The 22,140-nt window shown below is 42.0% G+C and overlaps 1 protein-coding gene across 2 annotated transcripts in view; it reads left to right on the forward strand.

The window, feature by feature from the left end:
* The first annotated feature begins 11,249 nt into the window (after positions 1 to 11,249).
* Positions 11,250 to 22,140, forward strand: part of EMILIN2 (elastin microfibril interfacer 2) — a 38,032-nt gene continuing 27,141 nt past the window's right edge. For both annotated transcript variants that reach the window (XM_074899129.1, XM_074899130.1), the window contains exons 1-2: positions 11,250 to 11,434; positions 11,609 to 11,731. In XM_074899129.1, coding sequence (XP_074755230.1) covers positions 11,310 to 11,434; positions 11,609 to 11,731 — 248 coding nt within the window. In that variant the 5' untranslated portion in view covers positions 11,250 to 11,309. The remainder of the gene's footprint in view (positions 11,435 to 11,608; positions 11,732 to 22,140) is intronic.

A 22,140-nucleotide genomic window follows, 5' to 3' on the forward strand; every position in this document is an offset into this window, starting at 1 on the left:
GGATGCGTGTCCAACCTATGTTGCAATGTTTGGCTGTGGACTTTTGTCTTTTTTTCTTTTTTTTTTCTTTTGTTTTGTTTTGGTTCTGGTTTTTTTGGTTTTTGGTTTTTTTTTTAACTGCCTAAAACCAAAAGAGTATATCCATGCAAAGGATCTAGGCTTGAATTTTAAGCTGAGCTCCTCACACTTGGAATCACTAAAGCCTGGAAACAATTATGAAGCCTGAACACTTACTCATCTCAGGAGAGTTTTGCAAGTCACCAACAAATGAGTTAGGCATGAAGTGCTGTCTGTAGATGTAGGGGGCAGCTGAAATATAAATACCTAGTTACCACAGACTGAACTGAGGGAAAAGTACAGTAAGTACCTATGCTATAAGTTTCACACCAATAAGTTAACCCAGATAAATGACCTGTACCAGAGAAAGCTTACACACAAGGAAAATGGAATAAAGTAAATGTAAAGGAAGGCTGAACCGTAAGATAGAAGAGTGAAGAACTCTGATTCCATAATTGGATAGAGAATTTAATTAAAGTCTTTGTTGCCTTTTAATATGCCACATAGCAAATAGTGCATTATTCATTGACAACTTCGGAAGAGCAACTCCACAGGATTGCTGAAAGTCAGAAGCAGTTGGATAAAGACAGTAAGGTACTGCAAAGCTCCAGCAATTAAAAAAAAAAAAAAAATCAGGACACTGGCTTAAAAGTCAGAAGATTTTAAAAGAATACAATTCTTTCTACTTGACTTTTTGTTTCTGAGTCTGTAGGATGGTTTTGAGTCAGGTTTTCAAATTACTCTCTGCAAAGGAATGCCAGAACTAACTTTTTCTTGCAATACAATCTGAAGTGCTCAAATCACAGTGGAATTCCAGGAACTGGGGCTTGAATGAAAAAGCAAAATGTATGAGATGCTGCAATACTAAAAAAAATGTAAAGACGAAGCACAGTAGTTGCAGAGATTATTTTTTCTGCCTCATTTTTTTGAAGAGAACTATGTAACAAAATACATCCCATAAGCTGACAATGATAAGACATTCCTCCTCCATCAGTGTTTCACTGTAATAACTCATGAAGTCCATTGAACTGATCAGATCTCTCTAGGAATAAAGGTCTTGGGAGCATTCCCACTCCAAAAAGGACAACTCATGCATGAGGCAGTGAAGTTTTGGCTGTCTCAGGATACAGTCAGTGAAGTGGCTCTTGTGAGTGATCTAAAACTAATCTAAACCTCTTCAATTACACACATTTGATGTTTCTAGACTTTTAACTTGCTGTAGGCTCTGGATGCAGATGTCTTCTGTGAAAAAGAATTGTCTCCATAATTTGAGCAAATCTTCTACCGTATACTATTTGCAGTGAAATTACAGTGTAATAATTTGCACTGACTTCCTTGACCTCCAATTAGGAAACTTCTTAATGTATTTCAGACAATTTATTTTCCCCTAGTGCAGGGGGGGGATAGCCTACATCTACAAGAATAAGCCTACATCTACAGCCTCTGTGATATTATTTCTTTACTAATTACAATCTTCAGGGAAACAGTAGGAATGAGAGAGTGTGACTTACTAATTGCATGTTTGCCTTCAAGTAGCCTATTGTTTGTAACATTGAAAAACTGTTCGGACTGATTGTGTAGACTGACATGAAGTAAGGTGACATCTCACAGCAGAGATTGTCCCATTTCTCCACAATTAAATTTGAAAGGAGAGAGACGATAGCCAATATATTTCTAAACAGCAATTACAGTGTAAGCTTTTCATTTCTTTTAGAAAGAATATACCAAAACTCCCTATTCCTCCTCTGCTTCCTTCTCACTGCCTCCCCCTCCATCCCAAACTCAGCTGGCCTACAACACTTAGTGTGGGTGCTGTTATTACTGGGATACAGGGAATTTCGTCTGGTACAGAGTTTAACCACTTCCCAAACTGAAAGAGGCTCTACCAGTTTATGCATGATAACCATGTATATATCTACTGATCTTTTTCTGGCTTTAATGCTGTTAATATAACTGAAGTGGCAAAACTCTCTGTAGAGACCAGGCCTTGGCACAAAGCTTGTGGCTGTGTAACAATGAAGACAACAGAGCTCTGATTTTATTCATATCCTTTAGTATCACTGACAGGTACCTGTAAAACCACAGGACTCCTAATGATTTCTCAGCCCAGAGCAGTAATGACCCCACCATGTTCTGTAAATGGCTAAAGGGAATTAGGCTAAAGCCTAACACCAACAGGCACAGAGAGTATTAACAATCCCTGATAGAGTTCATCCTAAAGTTTGGGTTCAATTTTAACTGTCATAAAGAGTATTTTAAATAACACTCTACAAGCCTGAAATTATGTCCTCTTAAAAGTAAAAGCGAATGCTGTAAATAATGCCAGATGCCCTGAATTGAGTCCATGACTGAGTTCATTCTTGAACGCATGCTGCTATACGTAAATTTTTCGTATCTTATGTTCTCTTAAGTAAATTCTGAAGCCATGAGTTCATTTTACCACTACGACATATAGTCTTCTTGTTCAGTGGAAGCATTACAGTCATTTACTGGGTTTCAGTCCACCACACAGGAAACACACCAGCAACATTCATAATTTTTAATTTCTACTCATTCAACCATCATTCCTGTAGTGGTTGCTCTTCCAAAATGATATAAAGGACACACCCTCTTTTGGCAATGGATATTTCCTTTTAACAATAAAAGACAAACTGAAAAAGATACAAGTTGGTGGTTGATCAAAAACACTCATCCGTACAGCCTGCAGCAGGAAGGGTGCTCAAGTGTAGGACACGTCTGAAAGAATGAGAGGAAATGGTGTCACCAGGAGGTTTTGGTCTTGGGGGAAAAAGGAAATTCAAGACTGAGCTGGACTCATCTCTTAGATAACTTACAGATACTGCTGAAATCTCTGAGATGATCTTAGTATTTATCACTATTAATAAATACTTAGCTAAAGGATATTTTGATGCAGAATGGAAATGTCAATGATTAGATATGATACAGTTTAAATACATTAAATACATATTTAGATATTCCTCACTTTCTACTATTTGCAATTAACTACATGGCTATTGCTTCTTAGGAGACATGTATTTAAACCGACTTACCCACCTCTCTCAGTACTGGAAAGAAATAACCAATAAGGCCATCTTATGTGGAAAACACTCTGAACTTCCCCATTCTCATGGGTCATGGAATGGCTTTAATCCAGCATGTCTGAACAAAAGAATATTTGGGTTCGTTTAATTAAACTATTGATTCTTGCCTGAAATTTTCAGAAGAAGGTGACGGAGTGAGGTGCACAATGCACTCAGATATCCAGTGATATTATCCAGCAGAACTTTGATTGAAACAGATCTTGGGTGCTTAAGCTCTAGTTTTCAGGGAAATGTGGGCTGTTAACTCCCATCAAGATTGGTGGAAGTACTTACCTACTTTATGGTGTTGCCCTTGGCTCATTTAGAGTCCTTAACTGATCAGATCAGAGCACTGCTATCACCTGTTTATTTAATTGCAGCCCTGAGAAATCCAATACAAATGGTTTGCATAGTCTGATTAACACACAATCAGACACACAATTAGGATACAATGCAAAACATTTCACAAGAGTAATTTCTTGAGAATAATTTCTGAATAAACACAGATAATTTTTTTTGTGAACTCCGTAAACAAATTAAGATGCAAACTTTCTTTTTTTTTTTTTTTTTTTTTTCCAGTTTAACACACTTCTTTGTATATTTGTCTTTGCAACCACACATCCCTTCAGAACGTGTCTAGGGCTTAATAGCAGAACATTTACAGCCGGACTCTCCCCAGCATACAGGGAGCCTGAGGAAGAACACTTTCCTCTCAGCCCCAACGAACAAACATTCATGTTAGAGTACAAGAAAGTACAATACAATAAGGCAATGTGTGAATAATGACGTTTCTCAGGGTTTGAGCATATGATCCGAGCAATATGCTGCCCATCCTTACACTGCAGAGCACAGCACCTCCTCCTTCCACACCTTACCTCCAACACTTTTTTGTCTTATCCCCAGTTACACTCTTGTGCAGCCCCTTCCATTTAACTTCATCTTCTTCCTTCGTTTAGCTTCTCATTTTTTAAAATTGCCACCTCCTCTGAAAGTCTCAAATCATAAACAAAGAATCAAAACTAACTGCAAAAAAAGATCAGATAGTTTCCTTAGCATTTCACATTACAACAAAACAAGATATGATTTGTCACAATTTGTCAGCTGGATCTTACAGGTGTGCTGAGAAACATTTGCTGCCTGAGTCTGATTTAACTGTAAACTCTTTTGGGTAGAAGCTATGTGTTCATGTTTTATGAATTGGAGTGTGATAGCCTTACTATTACATAGCAAGTCCTGCTCCTTTAGTAGGTCTGTGCACATAAAAGTATTAGAGCCTCCTCCTGCATTTGTAGGAGGTTGCCAATGTCCTTCCACACAAAAGCACCTTTGGGGACTGACTAGGTGCAGAAAAGTGCCTTGGGGAAGGGTGAAGAGAGTGATCTGCTAAAAGGGACTCTCCTCCCCCCTTCCTCCCCATAACTGTCTCTGGTGAGCAATCTCACTGGTTGCAGGCACTGGGGCCTGGAGCTGGCATTTCGCTTTGTTCACCAGAAGCTGCAGACATACATTTTGAGTTGTAGTTTTTGAGATTAAGGACTGCCACATATCATTATCATCCAGTGATAAAATAAGATTGGAGAAAGCAGATTTTAAAAAGAGATTTTGGTTTTGTTCTTGTCTTTCATTTGGATTTTTGCACCTTCAAGCTGCTGTAATCTTAAAAATTTACAGGACAAATAATGAGCAGCACCTTCTACCAGGGAGAAGCCAGGCAGAAACTAGAGAAGCTGAAGAAATTTGTTCAGTTTCCAAATGGCTGAATTAGAAAAATGAACTACCCTATATAAATCCTCTTCCAAAAACACAGTGTGACTTGCAGAGAGGCATGAAATATTTGTGGCCATGGTCTTTACTTAATGAGGTCTTATTTAAAATATTCCAGGTAATTTTGCATTTGGTTAGAGCTCACTTTGAAACACAAAATTTCTTTAAGAACCTTTAATCTTCTTTACAGTGTGCAACTTGCACAGAAGTTAAATTTAACCTTGCTTTTGCATGCAAACCAGATAAGAATCAGAAGAAATGTACAGAAGGCTTCCTTAAAATTAGCAGTCATTTTTTTTTGATTGGGAAATAATTAGGCCAGAATTTATTTTTTCCAAGGAAGCAAGAACGATGTTGTGAATTGCAGTATTAGTTCTTATCAACATCAAGAATTTACACCTCTTCAGGAAGAGCTTCTTATTGTGATTTGAAGTGGATTTACTGCATTTTTAATCAATTCCTTGAAATAACCCAACATCTATTATGCCTAAACTGAGATTGTAATCTCTGCATAGAAACTTGCACCTGTTGTGGTTAAACTTCTGTAATTTACCTGCTTAGACAAAACACCAGGAACTTCAGCAAGAGACTGGATAAACTGATGAAAAGGAATTAAAGCTTCAGAATCATGTAATTTTCTATCAGGAAAAATGTAATTGTTTAAAAATCTGTTGACAACTTTGTCCTAAACACTGCAAAGTCATGGGCCACTCCCTTTCTCTCCTTTCCAGCTCATCTCTAAAAAATTGTGAAAGCTGAATTTTTTCTGACACATGAAATCAGAGAGGCACACCAAGAAGGGCAGTACGTGCTGTGAAACCCTGAAAGCTGCCCTGCATTGGAGGTAGGGACTGCACAGCAATTAATGCCCTCTGTTTTATTCTTTATTCTGAAATACTGCACTACCATCAGAGGTGAGAAATCAAAAACAATACAACAATTCTTGATTTCATAACAAGATCAGAAGAAACTCTTTACAACAAGGGTAAGCAATGCATACAGTTTCAGACTCAGTCTTTAAGTATTTGAATGGTCTGTGTGCAGGCAGCAGAGGTAGCTTTGTATGAACCAACTTTGTCCTACTGTATGTGCAGGTTAGAGCAGTAGTAGCTGTGGAAAGAACAAAAGAGCATATGATGCATCTTCTCCACTGAAGTCACTTGGCAATTCCACCAAATCAAAGATAAGCAGACACAAAAGAAACCTCTTCGCCATACCTCCTCTACCCTCCCACCCTCAACCCATCTGCCAAGAAATGCTGATCTCCTCTGATCTTCTTTCCAGTGCTCTTTAACTTCTTCCACCATTGTGCATGTGTCAGCCAGCCTCAGGCTCTTCACCGAAAGATCTTGCAGAGCATTAAAATGTTTTCTTCTGATTGTCATCCTATACTCTGATGTCTTCTCTCTGCTCAGACTCCAGACTTGCTGTGCTCAGAAATCCATGGTAACAGCGGATGGTATGTCATTCAGTCCTCTCACGTTATATAGCAATTAATACGAGAGAGTGTTTATCATTCCTATGCAAGCAGTGTAGACCTTAACCACTATTTCTTTTGTTGTTATGACTATTCATTACGAAGTAGAAAGGATGTTCCACAGGTGTGGCATACTTGTGGTTTATGATGATCCAACACTCGGGCAGATCATTCTTCCTGGTGGAGAATAATGAATATTGATCTCCGCTGTCCTGCCTTGAAGCCTTGAGCAGACTGTAACAGTGTACTCAGCTAGCTGTTCCCAGAAACTAGCCGTTGTTTGTTTTGTTCTCTAGTCAAAACCATAACTATGACAATAAAGAACATCAGTTTTAATATGAACACTTAATGTATGCCACAGCTGGGCAATGTTAGGGCTGTTTGTAATACACTGATTTGTTTTCTTGTTTAAATAAGTAAACTTAACACAAATGTTTTCCCTCAAAAAGTAAATAACACCAAGAAAGTCTGGAGTTGCCAGGTTGCCCACCCATGCACCAAAACATCCCCAAGCCTGTTCCACGGAGCCCATATTACACCATGTCATCAGTACATAGATAGGCAAATACTTCAGCTAGGTGAAGATGTGACCTAAGCACTGGTCAGGACAACATGGGTATTTCTCTGCGTACTCCAAAGCTGTTAGAGTGGATGTCCACTACAGACCTTTTTTGTGGAAATAACAAATTCTTTATAGTTGCATAACTGTTATGGCCCTCCAAGATTGTTCTCCACTAAAAAGAAAACCAAAATCTTCTGCTCTCCCTCATTTCCTTTGCTTATTCACCCCTCACTAGAGCTTTGATGCTTTTCTTTAAGTTAACATGTTTATAAATAGTGATTTCATTAACATCTGTTATTTATTTTTCATTCGGTCATTAATTTTCGTTAAACATTCACAGCTAAATATGTGTCTGGCTGACTTTAGTGAGGTGATTACGCATTAAAATTTCAAACTGAAACCTGAGTCTTGGAAAAATTTTTTAAAAGATGTTGCAAAAAAAGCTCATGATCTGATCTGAGAGGGGAGAAGTTGGAGGACACCAGTCCTAGACTCAAATTAGAAATGTTAAGATTGCTACGTAGCAACCTATACATCGGGCCAAATGAATAGGACAGGGCTGTGTCATGTCTGCAAAACAATATTCATACTCCTTTTTCCCCACGGAGTGCTTTTCCCAGTATATCCAAACCAGCATGCGTCATACACCTCAATCCAAGCCTTCCTCTGTTAACTTGGAATTTCCTACAGCTTCCTTTCAAACTTCTCTCTGTTCTCTAATATCAGTTTCATCTTTCCAGAGAGACAACTGTGACCTGCTTTGACTCATGGATGGAGTTAATGCAGCACCAAATGTAAAGGCAGACTACACATAGCTATTGGTTGGCCTCTTGTGTCTGATGTCCAGGTGAGAAGTACCTGAAAGACTTTCTGTGCCACAGACAATATTTCTAGATTAGAGAGCTTTTTTATTAAAGAGAATAATCAAGGGAGTACAAACATCTCTCTAAAGGCCACTCACCTCAGGTTATTTTGGCAATCTTTTTAGGTGCTGAACCTGAAGAAAAGGAACCCAGAATTCACAAGGCAATTTATTGCTGAAATCTGCAGAAAGAGCTGATACATAAGAGAGGTAAACTGCAGGGAGAACACCATTTCCCCTCCATGCACCACACCGTTAAAGACACATTTATCTTTTTGAGTTCTGCTATAAACACTCTGATAATGTTTTTGCTATTTATTCTGTCCGCCTGCTCTGTGCACCTTTCTCTCTCCATGAGACCCTTGCACATGGCCCCAGTTGTTTCCCCATCATTATTCTGTAACGAAGTATGAAAGTGTGATTGGTCTTGATGTTGAAAACACAGACAGACTGCCTAGAAAAGAAACTTTAAAACAACTTAAAAGGATTTATCCTTTTAAGAGATCATGTCTGTGATCTGTCTCCCAAGGATGCGCGTACTGACCTCGCCAGTCATCAGAGGCCTCCTCAGTGCACTCGCACACTACACGCTCCATTTGGAGGGAGGGGTGGAGGGATGCTTTCCATGTTCTGTAAGAATCATCTGTCTTGGGATTTCTGTGAATTTTAGAGATGAGAGGATATAGCACAGAAAAATAAAGTGTGAGAGTTGCCGTCTCGTTGAGAGCACAATTAACCTTCATACTTACACTCTGAAATAAAACTAGTTCCACCCACAGAAAAAATGCAGTCATGAGCAGATCTGGGACCACATGTTCAGTGTGCACCTGAGCTGAAGATTCTCCTGGCAAAGTCCAATTTCTCTACTGGTTGTTGTTGAATCAGCTGATATCATAGGCCCAGTGTGAATATCAGAGGAGTTGAGGTCAGCTCTATTCATCTGCCCAAATTCATCCATTTCTATTCAGCTCAATACTTCTCAGAACAAGTCATCCTCTGCTGTCACTCCTTACTGAGCCATCATGCAGCCAAGCATAAAACTTCAGCACTTGCATTCCAGTTGCCACAGACCTCTGGTTTCAGCAAGGAGAAGCAAAGGGTCCTACAGGATTTTGGTTTTCATTGTTATGATTTATTTTAAAAGAAACAAACTCAGAAATACACCATGCTTTGCAGTGGAAGAAGTCTCACATACCCTTTTAAAATAATGGCAGAAAATACTATCAAAGTCCTGTTTCATAATATTTACAAAGTAGTTGATCCAGGCAGTAAAGGCATAACTCCTCTATATCAAGATAGAGAGTTTCTTGTACAGTTCTTTAGCGAACAAATATTCACAGAGTCCTGAAGTTACAGGCAACTCCTGACTCATTATCTGCCATATCCATGGGGTAAGCAAAGGCTGTAATGGCTCTTTTTCTAATAGTGCCTTATGTTATGTTTGATCATGAATCGAGCTTGTGGTTCACAGATTAGAAGGGTGCCCTCATGGTAAATCAGGTAACATCTGCTTTACCTCCCTTCACCAGAATATAAGCTCAGTGTTTTGTGTATGGAAACATACTGTTGCTTCATGCTCATTTTGTTTAAATCAGCCTATTAATTTTTGTACAATGCAGTCATTCTCAAGACAAGCATGACCTCAGTCTTTCATTATTTAATGACTTTCCCTTTGTGGGACAATGTACAGCTCTTCCATGTTGCTCATCGCTTCTGGAAAAGGACCAACTTCATGAGTTTCTTGACTGGATGAGGACGGGAAAAAGGAAGATCGAGCCTTCTTCATTGCTTTTTAGGGACTGAAGACTGTAGTCTTGCTTTCTTCAGGTTGGAGAAACTCCAAATCATTTCTGCTGGCACAAATAATGACGCCTGAATGGCATGCTCTTGCAAATGTAAACAGTGGCACAGCAAATTGTTTAACCTTTGCCTGAAGTGTAATTTCTTCAACAGTGAGGTGCTACCCTCTCCAAAGCACCTGCAGAGCATTAAGAAGGTGCCATTTTTTCAAGTGAAACAGGGCAGATTGAAGTGACAGTAATAATTTCATATTTTCCCATTGCTACTTATCACCAGCGAAATGTTCCTATATAGCTGTAATGGGACATGTTTCTCTTGGGATCAGAAAGCTTTAGTGTATGTTTCCAGTGAAACAATTAAAAACAGACTGAAAGCATAATTTTGACCTCAGCATTTAAAGTTTAATTCCCTGTCAGACTCAGAGGCCGAGTGAAGTTGCAGGGTGAGACCGACTGTAAGACTGGCAGATGAACCCTGCTTGTTCCAGCAGGTTGGGGCAGACAGAGACGTCCAGGTTCAGCGCAGGCAGGCTGCTGCCCACAGCAGAAGGGCCTGGCCCTGCTGCCTGCTTTGCCTGCACACGAGACCCGGGCAGCCTGAGCGGTTGTGGTGGGCAGGGGATGCCCTGGCACTCGTGGGTAGGGTTGGGACTGGTCAGGCTTGGCAGCAGCAGCAGGCACTTCTCCCACATCTCCCCCTTGACCTCTTCTCCACCCAAGCACCGCTCTCTCCCTTCCCTCTGGTGGGAGCAGTCTGCCCTGGCCCAGCCTTGATGCTTTGTTCAGTTTTGCCCGAATCCAAGGCAATTTCTTCAAAAGAGTGGGAGCTGAGGAGGACAGAGGGACCTTCCTGTGGTGCCAGCCATGGTGGCACCCACTGCAGATGGCCTTGCATGGGCAGGTTGCCCAGTCAAGGTGCTCGAGTTAGATTTTCACACCCGAGTGAATTTGAGTGCCCATTGTTCTCTCACCCAGAGAACGGTTCTCCTTACGGTAATGGCCAACCGTACACGGCTGGCAGAGGCAGCCATCCCAAGAGTCAGAACGAGCAGCTGGGCCACGCAAGGGAACAGTGACCACGTCAAGGCGGTGGCGTCAAGCGGGACCAGAGGGCCGCAACACGCACCACGAGTCCGCCGTGCCCCTGCCAGCCCCAGTTGAAGGCAAACCGGGTGCCCCACATGCCAGCGGTTTGGGGGCTGCCCTCTGCCCTGGGGAGGACACGGGCCCTGCCTGCTCCGCTCTTCCCCGGGCGCTCGACCCTCTCCCATCAGCTTTCCCGTGGGAAAAACAGGCCCCGGGGCGACCGCCGGGAGTTCGGGCAGGGGACGGGCAGCAGGGGCTGTCCCCGGGGGGCCCCGCTCATGGCGACCAGGCGCCGTGTGGGGCCGGCGGCTGCCCCTCCGCCTGCGCGCAGCGCCGGTCCTCCTCGGCCGGGGGGCGAGAGCGGAGCGGGGGGCCGGGAGCGAGCGGGGCCGGGGCCGTGGCCGGGGCCGGCCGGGCGGGGGTGGAGGGGAGCGGCGCCTCGGCCGGAGGGGGGTGCGGAGCCGCCGTGGAGGGCGGAAACGGGGTGGGGGGGATTTGCGTCAGTGAGGGAGCTGGGAGCGGGCGAGGGCGGGCGGGACGGACGGAGGGACAGACAGACGGACGGAGGGAGCCCGCGGAGAGGCACCGGCCCTGCCCGCTCGCTCGCTGCCGCCGCTGCCCCATGGAGCTGTGCCCGGGCTCCCCGGCGCCCTCGGGCTGGGCGCTGCCGCTCCTCCTCGCCCTGGGCGCCGGGCTCAGCCACGCCAGCCCGCACCTGCGCTACACCCGACCGGGGTCCCGCAGCAAGTGAGTACCGGCCCGCCCCGGGGGGTCGCGGGAGCCGCTGCCGGCGGCGGGGCGAGCCGGGACGGGCTGGGGCAGCCGGGGGTGCCGGGGCGGGCGGGCTGGGGCGGCGTGTGGGCCCCTTCATGCCGCTGCCCGTTCCTGACGGCCGTTGTCTTACCCACCCCCCCTCCCTAGGAACTGGTGCGCCTACATCGTGAACAGGAACGTCAGCTGCTCGGTGCTGGACGGGACGGAGAGCTACGTCCAGGCCCAGTACAAGTGTGCCTGGAACCAGTTCCCCTGCCAGCCCACCCCGGTGTAAGTAGCCGAGGAGGCGACCTCGGGAGGGAAAGCGCTTGGCCACCCACTGCCAAGCCCCAGCGGAGAAGCGGCCGCTGCAGCCGCGCTCGGGCCCTTCCCTGGCACCCCAAAAAGCCAACGGCCAGGGCGGGAGGGCGCGTACCGCCTTCTGGTTCCCCAGCACGCCCCAAACAAAGCGCTCGCTCTCATGGCAAACATAAGGCTGCCGAAGCTAATTAGAGCCAGATTGAGCGCGTCGCTGGACCGTGCAGCCAGTCCGCTGCGCGCAGCTGGAAGGGAGCCGCGGCTGGCACACCTCGGCAGGCCGCCCTGCCCTGCCCTGCCCTGCCCTGCCCCGCTGCCCTGGAGGCACTGGCCGCGCAGGCCGCCTTCCACGGGCCTTGGGAATGCCAGTGCCTGCTGGGAACGCACCTCCGCTCCCTGGTCCAGATTTGCCAGGGTACACCGGCGCTCAAAACCGGTTTTGTAGTCGCTCTGTGTTGCTGGATCGGTGCGTAACAGCAAGGGAGAACCAGGAACGTGAGCCAGGACATTTACAATCTGTGTATCCCTGTCAGTTGTCCAGCAAGGAGAGAAGCCAGCGCAGAGATTTTTACAGGGGGTAGTAGAAGTTTACTTGTTTGATTTTAAGCTTCACGCTCTGGCGTGTGACCACGTGGTAGTCTGTAGAGTGACCACCTGTGGTGTGCTGTGCTGTAGCGAGGCTGTGTGAGCCTGCAGGTACAGCAGGAGTCAGGGAACAGCAGTATCTCACATCTTCTGGCTAATCTCAGGCAAATCCCCTTTCCTCAGTTTCCCACTTGAAAAGCAGTAATATTTGCAGACTTCTGTTTGAAAGCTGTAGGTGAGAAGCACTCCCTGAAACCATTTCACCTGCCCCAGAATTCAGTGGAAGGACATCTGTAGATTTTTGTGGAATTAGGCTCAGAGTTGGACTGAGGTGATGGTAAGGGTTCTTTTACAACAAAGAATAACTAGTTTTTATTTTGACACAAACCACTGAGGATGAGACTGATACTGATAGGTCCTGGATGTGGCTAAAATAAGACTGCAAACATCGATGATGCTGCCACCCTGGGGCCTGTGACAATAGGTTTTGGGCGTTAGGCATTCAAATGCACTGTTTTGTGTTTGTTTGGATTGTTATTTTTGTTAATAAACCCCCCAAACTTTACTGGAATATATAAACACTGGAATTTGAGGGAAATAACAAAGGCTACAGACATCTGAGTAACACCGTCTTGTGTAATTTCCCTCGATTCTCTTTGGAGTGTCGAACTGGCCATTTTGGACTTCTGACTGAGTTTATGGGCTGTGTAATGGGGTGTGCCCTCTGCTGTGCGGAGTCTCAGTAGTGGAGCTATGGAGGAGTGAGGAGTGGTTGAAACCGAGATCTTTGAACACATAAATCAGCAAGCATTAAGATAAGGAATTTCAGAGGCAGTAAATTAGGATTTTCTTGGACTATCTGCTAGCAGATAATGAAGAAAGTGCAAAGGCATTGCTTCTAGCTTGGGAAATTCCTGAACCAAGAACTGCTTGAGTGGATGAGATCTTTGGCAGGAGTCAGAAGGGGAAGCCCAGCTTGAGCAGGGGGCTGAACTGGGTGACCTCTAGAAGTCCCATCCCTTCCAGATTACTCTGTGGTTCTGTGAAATGGTCTGTCCTTGTGCTTCTGAACATCTGGAGTTGGCTTCTGTGAGAGAGACAGTAAGGGGCTGAAGAGGCATTTGGTCTCGCCTGCTGTGGCCAATCTCATGGTTTTTTTTTTTTTCTTTTGAGAATGGAATTACATACTTATCATAAGCTTTTGTTTCTTCAATTTGACTTTCTTTGGTGAACATCACTGTTATTTTCTTCATAACCATAATGGCAACTGCAAAATAATTCCTTATCTTAACATAAGATATTTTAAATACCTGTCACAGCACCAGCTAATTAACATTGAAAGCAGCTGGAATATCAAAATCTAACCCCCTGTTTATAGGCTGTGACTTTTATTTTTCTGTCTGTTGTTGGTATACACATTCTCTTAGTGGCAGAGTAAGAAAGGAACTAATCCATTTGAAATACACAGTTCAAATCCTGCAAACCCCTAACTTCATTCTTGTGAAAAATATTGTTGAATTCTGTACGAGTAGTGGTCTGAATAACAAAATGTGTTTATATATGTTTCTTAGCTAATGTTGACAAAAATAGAACAGGAAAGAGCTATAAAAGCATCAAAGAAATGACTGTGAGCACTTTTGTGAAATTATTCTCTTTTTTCCTTTATGCGCTTACATAGAGAAGTTAAAAATGAACTAAATAGCAGATATTCATTGGAATAAACTACCGTCCCTGTGTAGTCTCCTCCTGATACCCGTGGTTCATCTAAGAGCTCATTCTGCTGCAGACAGTGGGGACAGTGAGATCCAAATCAAACAAAGAGTTTGTTAACTGTGTCAGAGATGTAGGGGTTTTATTAGTACTTAAGTACTATTAGGGCTTTTTTTTAATGAGTTAGTGGATTTACTGTTGATTTAAATTAGTTTAAGACTAAGTTTAAAGAGCCCTTTAATGTTTAGGTACAATCTAGGTTATGCATAACAATTACTTAAATTTAAAAGCTCACTGTATTTTACATGGGAGCATTTCACTGCCTCGGACAAACAGTGTATACTCCTGAATGCCGTGTGTTCTTCACATACAAGAGAGTGTGTATTGCAACTATGGATTACAGTCAGCACTGATTTTAAAAAAAAATAATTTTTTAGAAATAAAAAGTTCTGGTGGTTAAGTGTAAAAATCCTATGCATGCATGAACCCTTCTTATCTACCCTTTAGGCCCATTAAAATATCAGTTGTCTGAAAAAATCCCCACTGCTGGAATGACAGCACTTCTAGGAGTGTTAACTGTAATTTCAGTTTGGCTTCAGGCTTTATTTCCTGATATGTGAAGTTGAAATTCAGGAAATTATTACACTTCATCGTTTAACTGCTTTATAGTTATTTGGGCTCAATAGTACATTTCCGCACTGAAAAGTTAGTGAATGCTTTGGCTGATTAAGGTGTCAAGGATAAATGTGAGTTGAAGTGTGGCTGCTTAAGAGATAGGAAGAGAGAGAGACAAAAAAAAAAAAGCAGAAGGGCCCTTTGAAGTATGCTCCCTTTGAAGTATCGGGGGCTCCTGATTTATTTTTCTTAAAATGTGACTAAGCAGAGGAGGGAAGAACTTTGTTATTAGTGGGTCACTGGACTGAAAGATACTTATACCAAAATATTAGTGGTTTTACCCACTAAAAATACCTCATATCTTTTGAAATTTAATATTGCTTCATAAATGACTCTTCCTCACGTATTTTGCTGTGAATTTCCTTTCCTAGTTTTCTTATGAGTGATTTAGTAACTTAATTAGCATTATTAGCCGTTTGTAGCTAATAGCGTTGTCTGATTCTAAAAGAAAAAGGTATTGCCCTTCTGGCTAGATCCTACACACTCTTGAGGGTTGTGGCTTCTCTTGGACATCCTCTGGTCAATGTAGCCACTTCAGGGTAGGATGTTGTTATACCAGTTGTTTTGCCTCTTGTGCTGTAGAGTATGTTGGGAGACCTGGCTGTACCATAGGTGCTCCAATTTATGGCCCAGCATTTTTTGTCAAAGCCGCTTTCACTATTAAGGTTTTAATTTTGAAGTGAACTGAAGCGGCTGAGGCAGAGGGATGTTTTCCGGCTTTCCGTCTTTGCTACAGAACTGGCAAATGGGACTTCCCCGCATAAGCTAGTAAATCAAACAGAAAAAAAATCAGATTGGGAAAAACCTCTGGAGGTCATGTAATCTGCCCCCATAGTCCCCAGCTAACAGCAGAGCCAGCTTTAAAGTTTGATCAGGTTGTTCAGGGACTTGAAGAAAGGATGTTCTATCAGATCCCCTGATTCAAGTACCAGCCTCCATTAATTCTGCTCATGTGAGTAAAGATGTTTTTGTGCTCGAGTGTGTAACGAGTCAGGTCACCTACCCTTAGCTTGTGGGGAGTGGATTTCATGATTCAGTGTGAGCGTCTCATCTTAACACTAATGATAAATGTACAATAAGCAAACCCATTATTTTACTAGGTTACGCATACTTAGGAAATGGTCAGGAAAATGATGAATGAATCAATAACTAAATTAGCAAGCCTCTCCAAATCTCTCATTGAGCAATATTTTCCAACTTCTTGTCATTTAATACTTTCAAATGACTGTAAATAATCCCGCTGCCAAACTAATCATAGTTTTATTATTAATTATTTAATTATTGCCAAGAGGAAGATTTAGGGCAAAAGATTGAAATAACTTTAGAGACTGTTACTGCCTGTTTTCTGTAATCATAAATACTGGGATATATGACTATACTTATGAGTAACACTCAGCTTTTAATAAGCAGTATTCAATTTTTATTAATAAAATAATATTGAGTAAAAGTGGAAATTTTATTACTGAAAAGAAGCATATCAGACTTCCAGTTCAAGTTAAATGGCTTCGTCAATTTACCATTTTCTGGAAACCCCAAAATGACCTGGGTGGACCATGTCAGCCCCTGTCTAGGAACATGTAGGAAATCCACACATAGTTTTCAACCCTTCAACGGTCCTAATGTTGTTTTCTTGGAGTCTGTTCAGTTGCTCGAAAGTGCTCAGAGTGCTCAGCACCTGGCAGGATCAACCCCAAGATACACAAGTCAGCACAGATCAGAGCCTATGTTTGCCACTGGCTTCTAGCAATGCATATCTCATAAGAAAAACTTTCAGGATGCACAAAAACTTGAAGGGTAAGTGAGAGCTGTTTAATGTTTCCCCTCCAAATATCTAGAAAGGTCTTTAGGATTTTTTTTTTTTCCTACATGGTGTATTTTGTATGAAGCAGAATTTCTTTGTACAGGCTCCAGCTAGCTGACTACATGGGGAGGTTAGCCTAAAGGGTTGTGCATTGAAAACACTAAGGAAACTTAAAAAACTTCAGAACGTACTTAAGTGTCCTGGAGTGCTTGTTTGAAAATCTTTGAGCGCCTGCTGGGTGTGGTAAACTTTCCTGGCTGCCTCCCTGAGCTTGAAATTGTGCATCTCTGCTCCATGCACTGAATGCAACAGAGTGTTTCTTTTTTTGTGAACTGGACAGGGATTTTTAATTTCACACATCATTCGAGTTTGTTGCAATAATTAAAAAAAATCACAAACTGCTCCTCAGTTCACATTAATATACATAATTAGAATTTTTATGCTTTTCTGGTTTGAGAAATGTGTGACCTGGAGGTCTGGGGCCTCTTCTGTTAAGCACCAAGGTGTTGCCAAAATAACAAATTGTTAATTTTAGGGAGCTGCTGACCTGTTTAAGGCCTGTTTTGTCATAAATCACCCAAATAACCAAGGAACATTCTGCACCATTAGAAAGTGGGCAGTACCAGTATTACATGTTGCAGATTATTACTCCCACCTGACTTTTTTGCATTCACATATTAATTTTCCTCTCCCCTCTGGTTCACTTTTGACCTGGTGTCTTGAAAAGTATCAGCTCTCAAAACAAAGCTGCATTTTATTCTGGAAATTGATGTCCCAGCTAATCCCACAGGTTAGCTCTTGCTTTCATGAAAGTATTGGTTATCTATTCTATCTGTTTATGTTTTCAGGTAATCTGTAGCTCTTTATTGGAATGATCCTAGAAATAAGCTTATTTCACGGGCAGAGAAGCAGAGGCGATACTACTGGAGCTCAGTTTCTCAGGCAGCTTTATCAGGAACAGTGCTCTGCATCCTCACTTGACCTTTCCACTGGTGTAAGGTGAGAAACTTGATCCTTGCTGCTGGAAGAGGCAGGTGAGGATGTCGTTAACACATAACCTGTTGCAAAACTGCTCCTGTTCCATCACTGTTAGACTACATCACAGTCCTGCTCTACAAAATTTTTCTAAAATCCTTTTGAGAGGACTATATTTTCAGGGTTCTCCTATCCTGTTTTATTTAGTGGATTTTTAGCAATTTACTGTTGGTCTGTCAGCATGTAGTTGACTGGCATAGGTTTATCTTGTGCCAAAATGGAAGGAAGCAACTGTGTAAGATAATTCTAGATTGTAAATCCCAAGAATGAAGCTCTTTGAGCCTTGCCACAGACTGTCTGTGACTGTAAGTTACTTAAATTTATCCTATGTCTTGGTTTCTCTGCTCATAAGAACAGGATGCCTACCTTGCTTTCAGGAATGGTAATTTATGAACATTAAGAGTACTAACATTTTAAACCTGAAAAATTTTTGGGGCATTTCCTACTGGACTTCAGGAGTCAGCGTTTTAAAAATAAAATCCTTGGCAGCGGAGAGAGCTAGATACATACATGTGTGCATGCGTGGATATATATAAAAAACAACTAGAAATAACTGGTATGAGACATGGGGACATGTTTCAGAGTGTACAAGCCTTTTGTTGTTTCTTTCCAAGAGGAAGCATTTCTTTCCCAAGAGAGAAAATTGGTTTTTGGATAGAAGAATTCTAACTGAGTGGCATCAAAATCCACTGTGTAAGTAATGAACAATGGCACTTCTGGAGATTTTGAATGGAACTACAAATGAAACCCTGTGGTGTTGTCAGAACAGTTGAGCATTTTTTGTCTTCTACCCCTTCCTGTAAATTCTTCCCCTCTTACTGAAAAAACCCAAACTCCACAGTAAAATTTATCCAGATTCTCTTGAATGTATTGATGTTCAGCATTAAGTAGAACTATGTGAGAGGGACCAGGATGTAGTCAGCTGATTTGGCACCATGATTCTCAGCTTCTTCTCTGGCACCAACAGATGAGGAGACAGTGTTCTTTAGGGGTAAAGGAACTTTTCTCTCTCCGTCCGGAGAGCTGATACACTGGGGATGTAGTGGGAGGGAGGAATGCAAGTCACCTGTGCCAGATCTTTGCCCCCAGCAATTTCTTCCAGACCAAAGGCTCCCATTGTGCTTCCCAGGTGTCGAGAAGGCACAGAATAAATAAACGCTGGAAGAAGTACCTAGTCTCTAACGCTCATTCCTATTTTATGACACATTTAGTAAAATTACAGTGCTTTTGTAGTCTGATACTGAAGGGCTCTTTGCAGTGACCTGAATGGGTGATTTCTTGGTTGTGTATGCAACAGGGAGTTGTGTTCCTGCAGATGTGTAGTGCTTTGATTTGTTCACTTGCTTTCCTTCAGTTTCAGTCCCTGTTAATGCGGTCAGCCAGTAGCAGTTTTTATTCAGGATTTAGCTCAGGGTAGGTCTGGTGCAAATGTTGGCTATGCTGTACGTTAGCGCAAACTTTATTAAAAACACCCTTATGTGCCTGGGTGAGCTCAGAGAAGCTGAGCCTCCATGGTAATATGCACTAGTGGGGGTCATTGTAAATTTATGTATTCCACAGGGCTGCCTCAAATTGTGTTTTTTCCCAGCACAAACAATTTTTACATGCTCTCTGCTTGCTTTTGTTAATGTATATTAGAACCTGATTATTATGTGATGTAAAGACCTGACCATGGCCTTTCAGAAACTTAACTGAGATGGCTGTATCTGGGCCAGGCACTGGACTAGTGGGTAAAGTCAGTGGCATTTTTTTTAAGACAAAGTAATTCCCCAGACCCCATCCCCTGCAAACACATGTACTGACCTTTTTTATATAGATTTTGGAAAGCAAAAATGCTGGCTAAAGGAAAAGTATCAGTGGAAAGATAAGGTGTCTCTAATACCAGATCAAAATTTAAAACTATTTTGGGGTTCACTAGGATTCTTTTTAAGTAGATTTTTGCTGCAGCTTAAAATTGGGATTTATTACTGACTCCACAACTTCCTTTCACTGAACACCTAGACTTCTGTAGACCACTTGCCATAAATGCCTTAGGATAAACTCTTAGTAAAGACATATTTTTCTCAAATGAAGCTCATCTGTGGGCTGGAACACAAGCTAGCTGCCAACACTGCTTGTGTAGTAGCAAGGTTGTAAAAGAACAAAATCCAGAGGTGAGATACAGCTTACCCTAAATTCTACCAGTTGTCTACCAGACAGAGGGATGAATTTAGCATGGGAGCTTAGACACCTGCAGTAGTGGTGACTCAAATGCAAGTCAGTGGTGTCCAGCATGCTTTTTAGATAATCAGATGTAAATAATGATGTTAGGATGAGATGCAGCCCTGTTTCGACTCTGCTAGCTGTATTGTTTATATTTCTGTTGGCCATAATGGACATACAACTAGTGCCTATCCATACCTACACAGCAGGCACCTTAGATTCAGGTGTGCTGAAACTCACTGTTACAGACAATCGCTAAAAGTCTCCATGATTTCAGTGGAACTGTGGTTTCTGCCACCTTTTGTAGGGGTTGCAGTTAGGCCTGCACTCTTGGGAAACAAAACTTGGGATCAACTGGTTCTAGTTTAGTAACTGTGTAGTGTAAATGGCCAATTTACTTAGGTATATTTTCAGCAGAAGCCTTTGCAGCCTACAAAATAATAAACGCTTGGTCAAAATATGATTTAATTTAATTATATCTTCTAGGTAGTATTTTTGGGGGGTGTCTGTGTGGTACTTCAGCACTTCCATTGCAATATATTGGAGACTTAGATGACTGGAACATGCCAGAGCAGACTATAATTTACAAAGAATGGATCTACGCTTAATAAAAGCATTAAATAATGAAGATTCATTATCGTCTATTTGATAAGACTGTGATTTGCAGGCTGCTGAAGTTATGGGACCTGTTCCAATCACTACAGAATTTTGGACCAACCTTAAAGTTTTGTGCTCAGAATAAACATTTTATATGTTGCTTATGTAGAAACATATGCTGATTCTGCAGTCCTTTCCTCACAGTGAGGATGTGGTGGCACTTATCTCCATGCATTTCCCGAAAGGTTGAATGTTAATATCTAGTTACAGAACACAGCCATATGTTTTCCCACCAATTTCGTCCAAATGTTTCTGATTTGTTTTATCGCTATTAGGTGACATTCCAAATATCAGTGCTAACTGCTTCCTTCTGTGGTTTAGCACCATGAGAAAATTATAGCTCATTCCCTAGTCAAAATGTCTAGCATTTGCAGCAAACATGTATTTTTAATTAAGCATTTTCCTAAGAAAATACTTTCCTCTCAAAGAGGAGGAATATTTGAATGCTGTTGCCACGCAGTATGACTTTATTTCAGCTGTGAAATACATAGATATTAAAAGTGGAGATTTGCATTAGCGTTCTGAACAAGTTTTCTCATTTGATCAGCATGTGGAATTCATGGTGAAGGTAGTACGTGTTGGTAGTTATAAGCCTGTTGTGGAAAGACTCTTAAAAACCAGCTGTTCTAATTTTCTCTCTTGTGAGGAAAGATTAGAGACTGTTGAAATCATCTTTTATTCATGCTTGCTAAAAGAATTATGTCATTTGTAATATTTAGCTCAATTTACCACAAGGATATGACCATTGTTTTGGGCTGGAAGTCCACAAGAGGAAGGGGTGACTAGGCACAATAAATGCTGGTGTATTGTATGTAACTTTTAACCACGTAAGATTTTTTTTTTTTTTTAAGTAACTTTGAGACACTTGTAAAAATAATTGTGTTTATTAACACTTACGCGAATAGCAGAAATCCAAGTCACTTGGAAGAAGGTTTATTGTTTTACTATTTTTTAATTACATTCCAGCATATACAGGCATTAAAGTGGAGCCTCAGTTCTTTTAAGAGCTTAACAAAACTTTTGAGAACCCTTTTGACCAAATTGCCTCAGTAGGTAACTGTGTAAAGATTCATACCTACAAGATAAAAGATATGAAACTTGGGCATGTTATGTTCTAACTATGTAATTTTATTTGGCAGCATAGACAGGCAACATTCAGTCTCTCTGGCTACACTGAGTGCCTTTTGTATGTTCTGTATGTTTGTGTTTGTATGTTATGTATCGGCTGTGACTATGAGTGAGCAAATGGATTCAGAATACTGCAAATGTAAATAAAGACATGTCTGATTTCTATGTTCTGGTGGCTCCCAGTCCTATATCATTGTAATATGTAGAATCACAGATTATTCTCAGGATGCGGTCCTTAGCAGAAAGTTATGGTTTGTTTTGTTAGAACTGTAACCAAGAATGTAATTGTGTTCAGTGCTGTTAGACTGTTACATCCTGTCAAAATCCTGGAAGTCTCTAGCTCCTCCAGTGAAATCCACTGAGTGAGCAAAGTTCTGTCTTTAAAAAACTTGTATGACTGAGAATCTCCCTTGGGCGGGATGCATGCTGGTGACTCTCATTTATTAGTGCATCTGGACAGTGCAGGCACAGTGATGCCATTCCCTGCATGGGCAACTTCCACAGCAGCTGGAAGCATATCATTGCTAGAGAAGCTGTAGCAATGAAGCTGTGATTTTTAAGAAACTGTAATGTGACTGAATTCAAATTA

Source organism: Athene noctua, chromosome 2 (genome assembly GCF_965140245.1).
Source record: "Athene noctua chromosome 2, bAthNoc1.hap1.1, whole genome shotgun sequence".
NCBI classification, from domain to species: domain Eukaryota; kingdom Metazoa; phylum Chordata; class Aves; order Strigiformes; family Strigidae; genus Athene; species Athene noctua.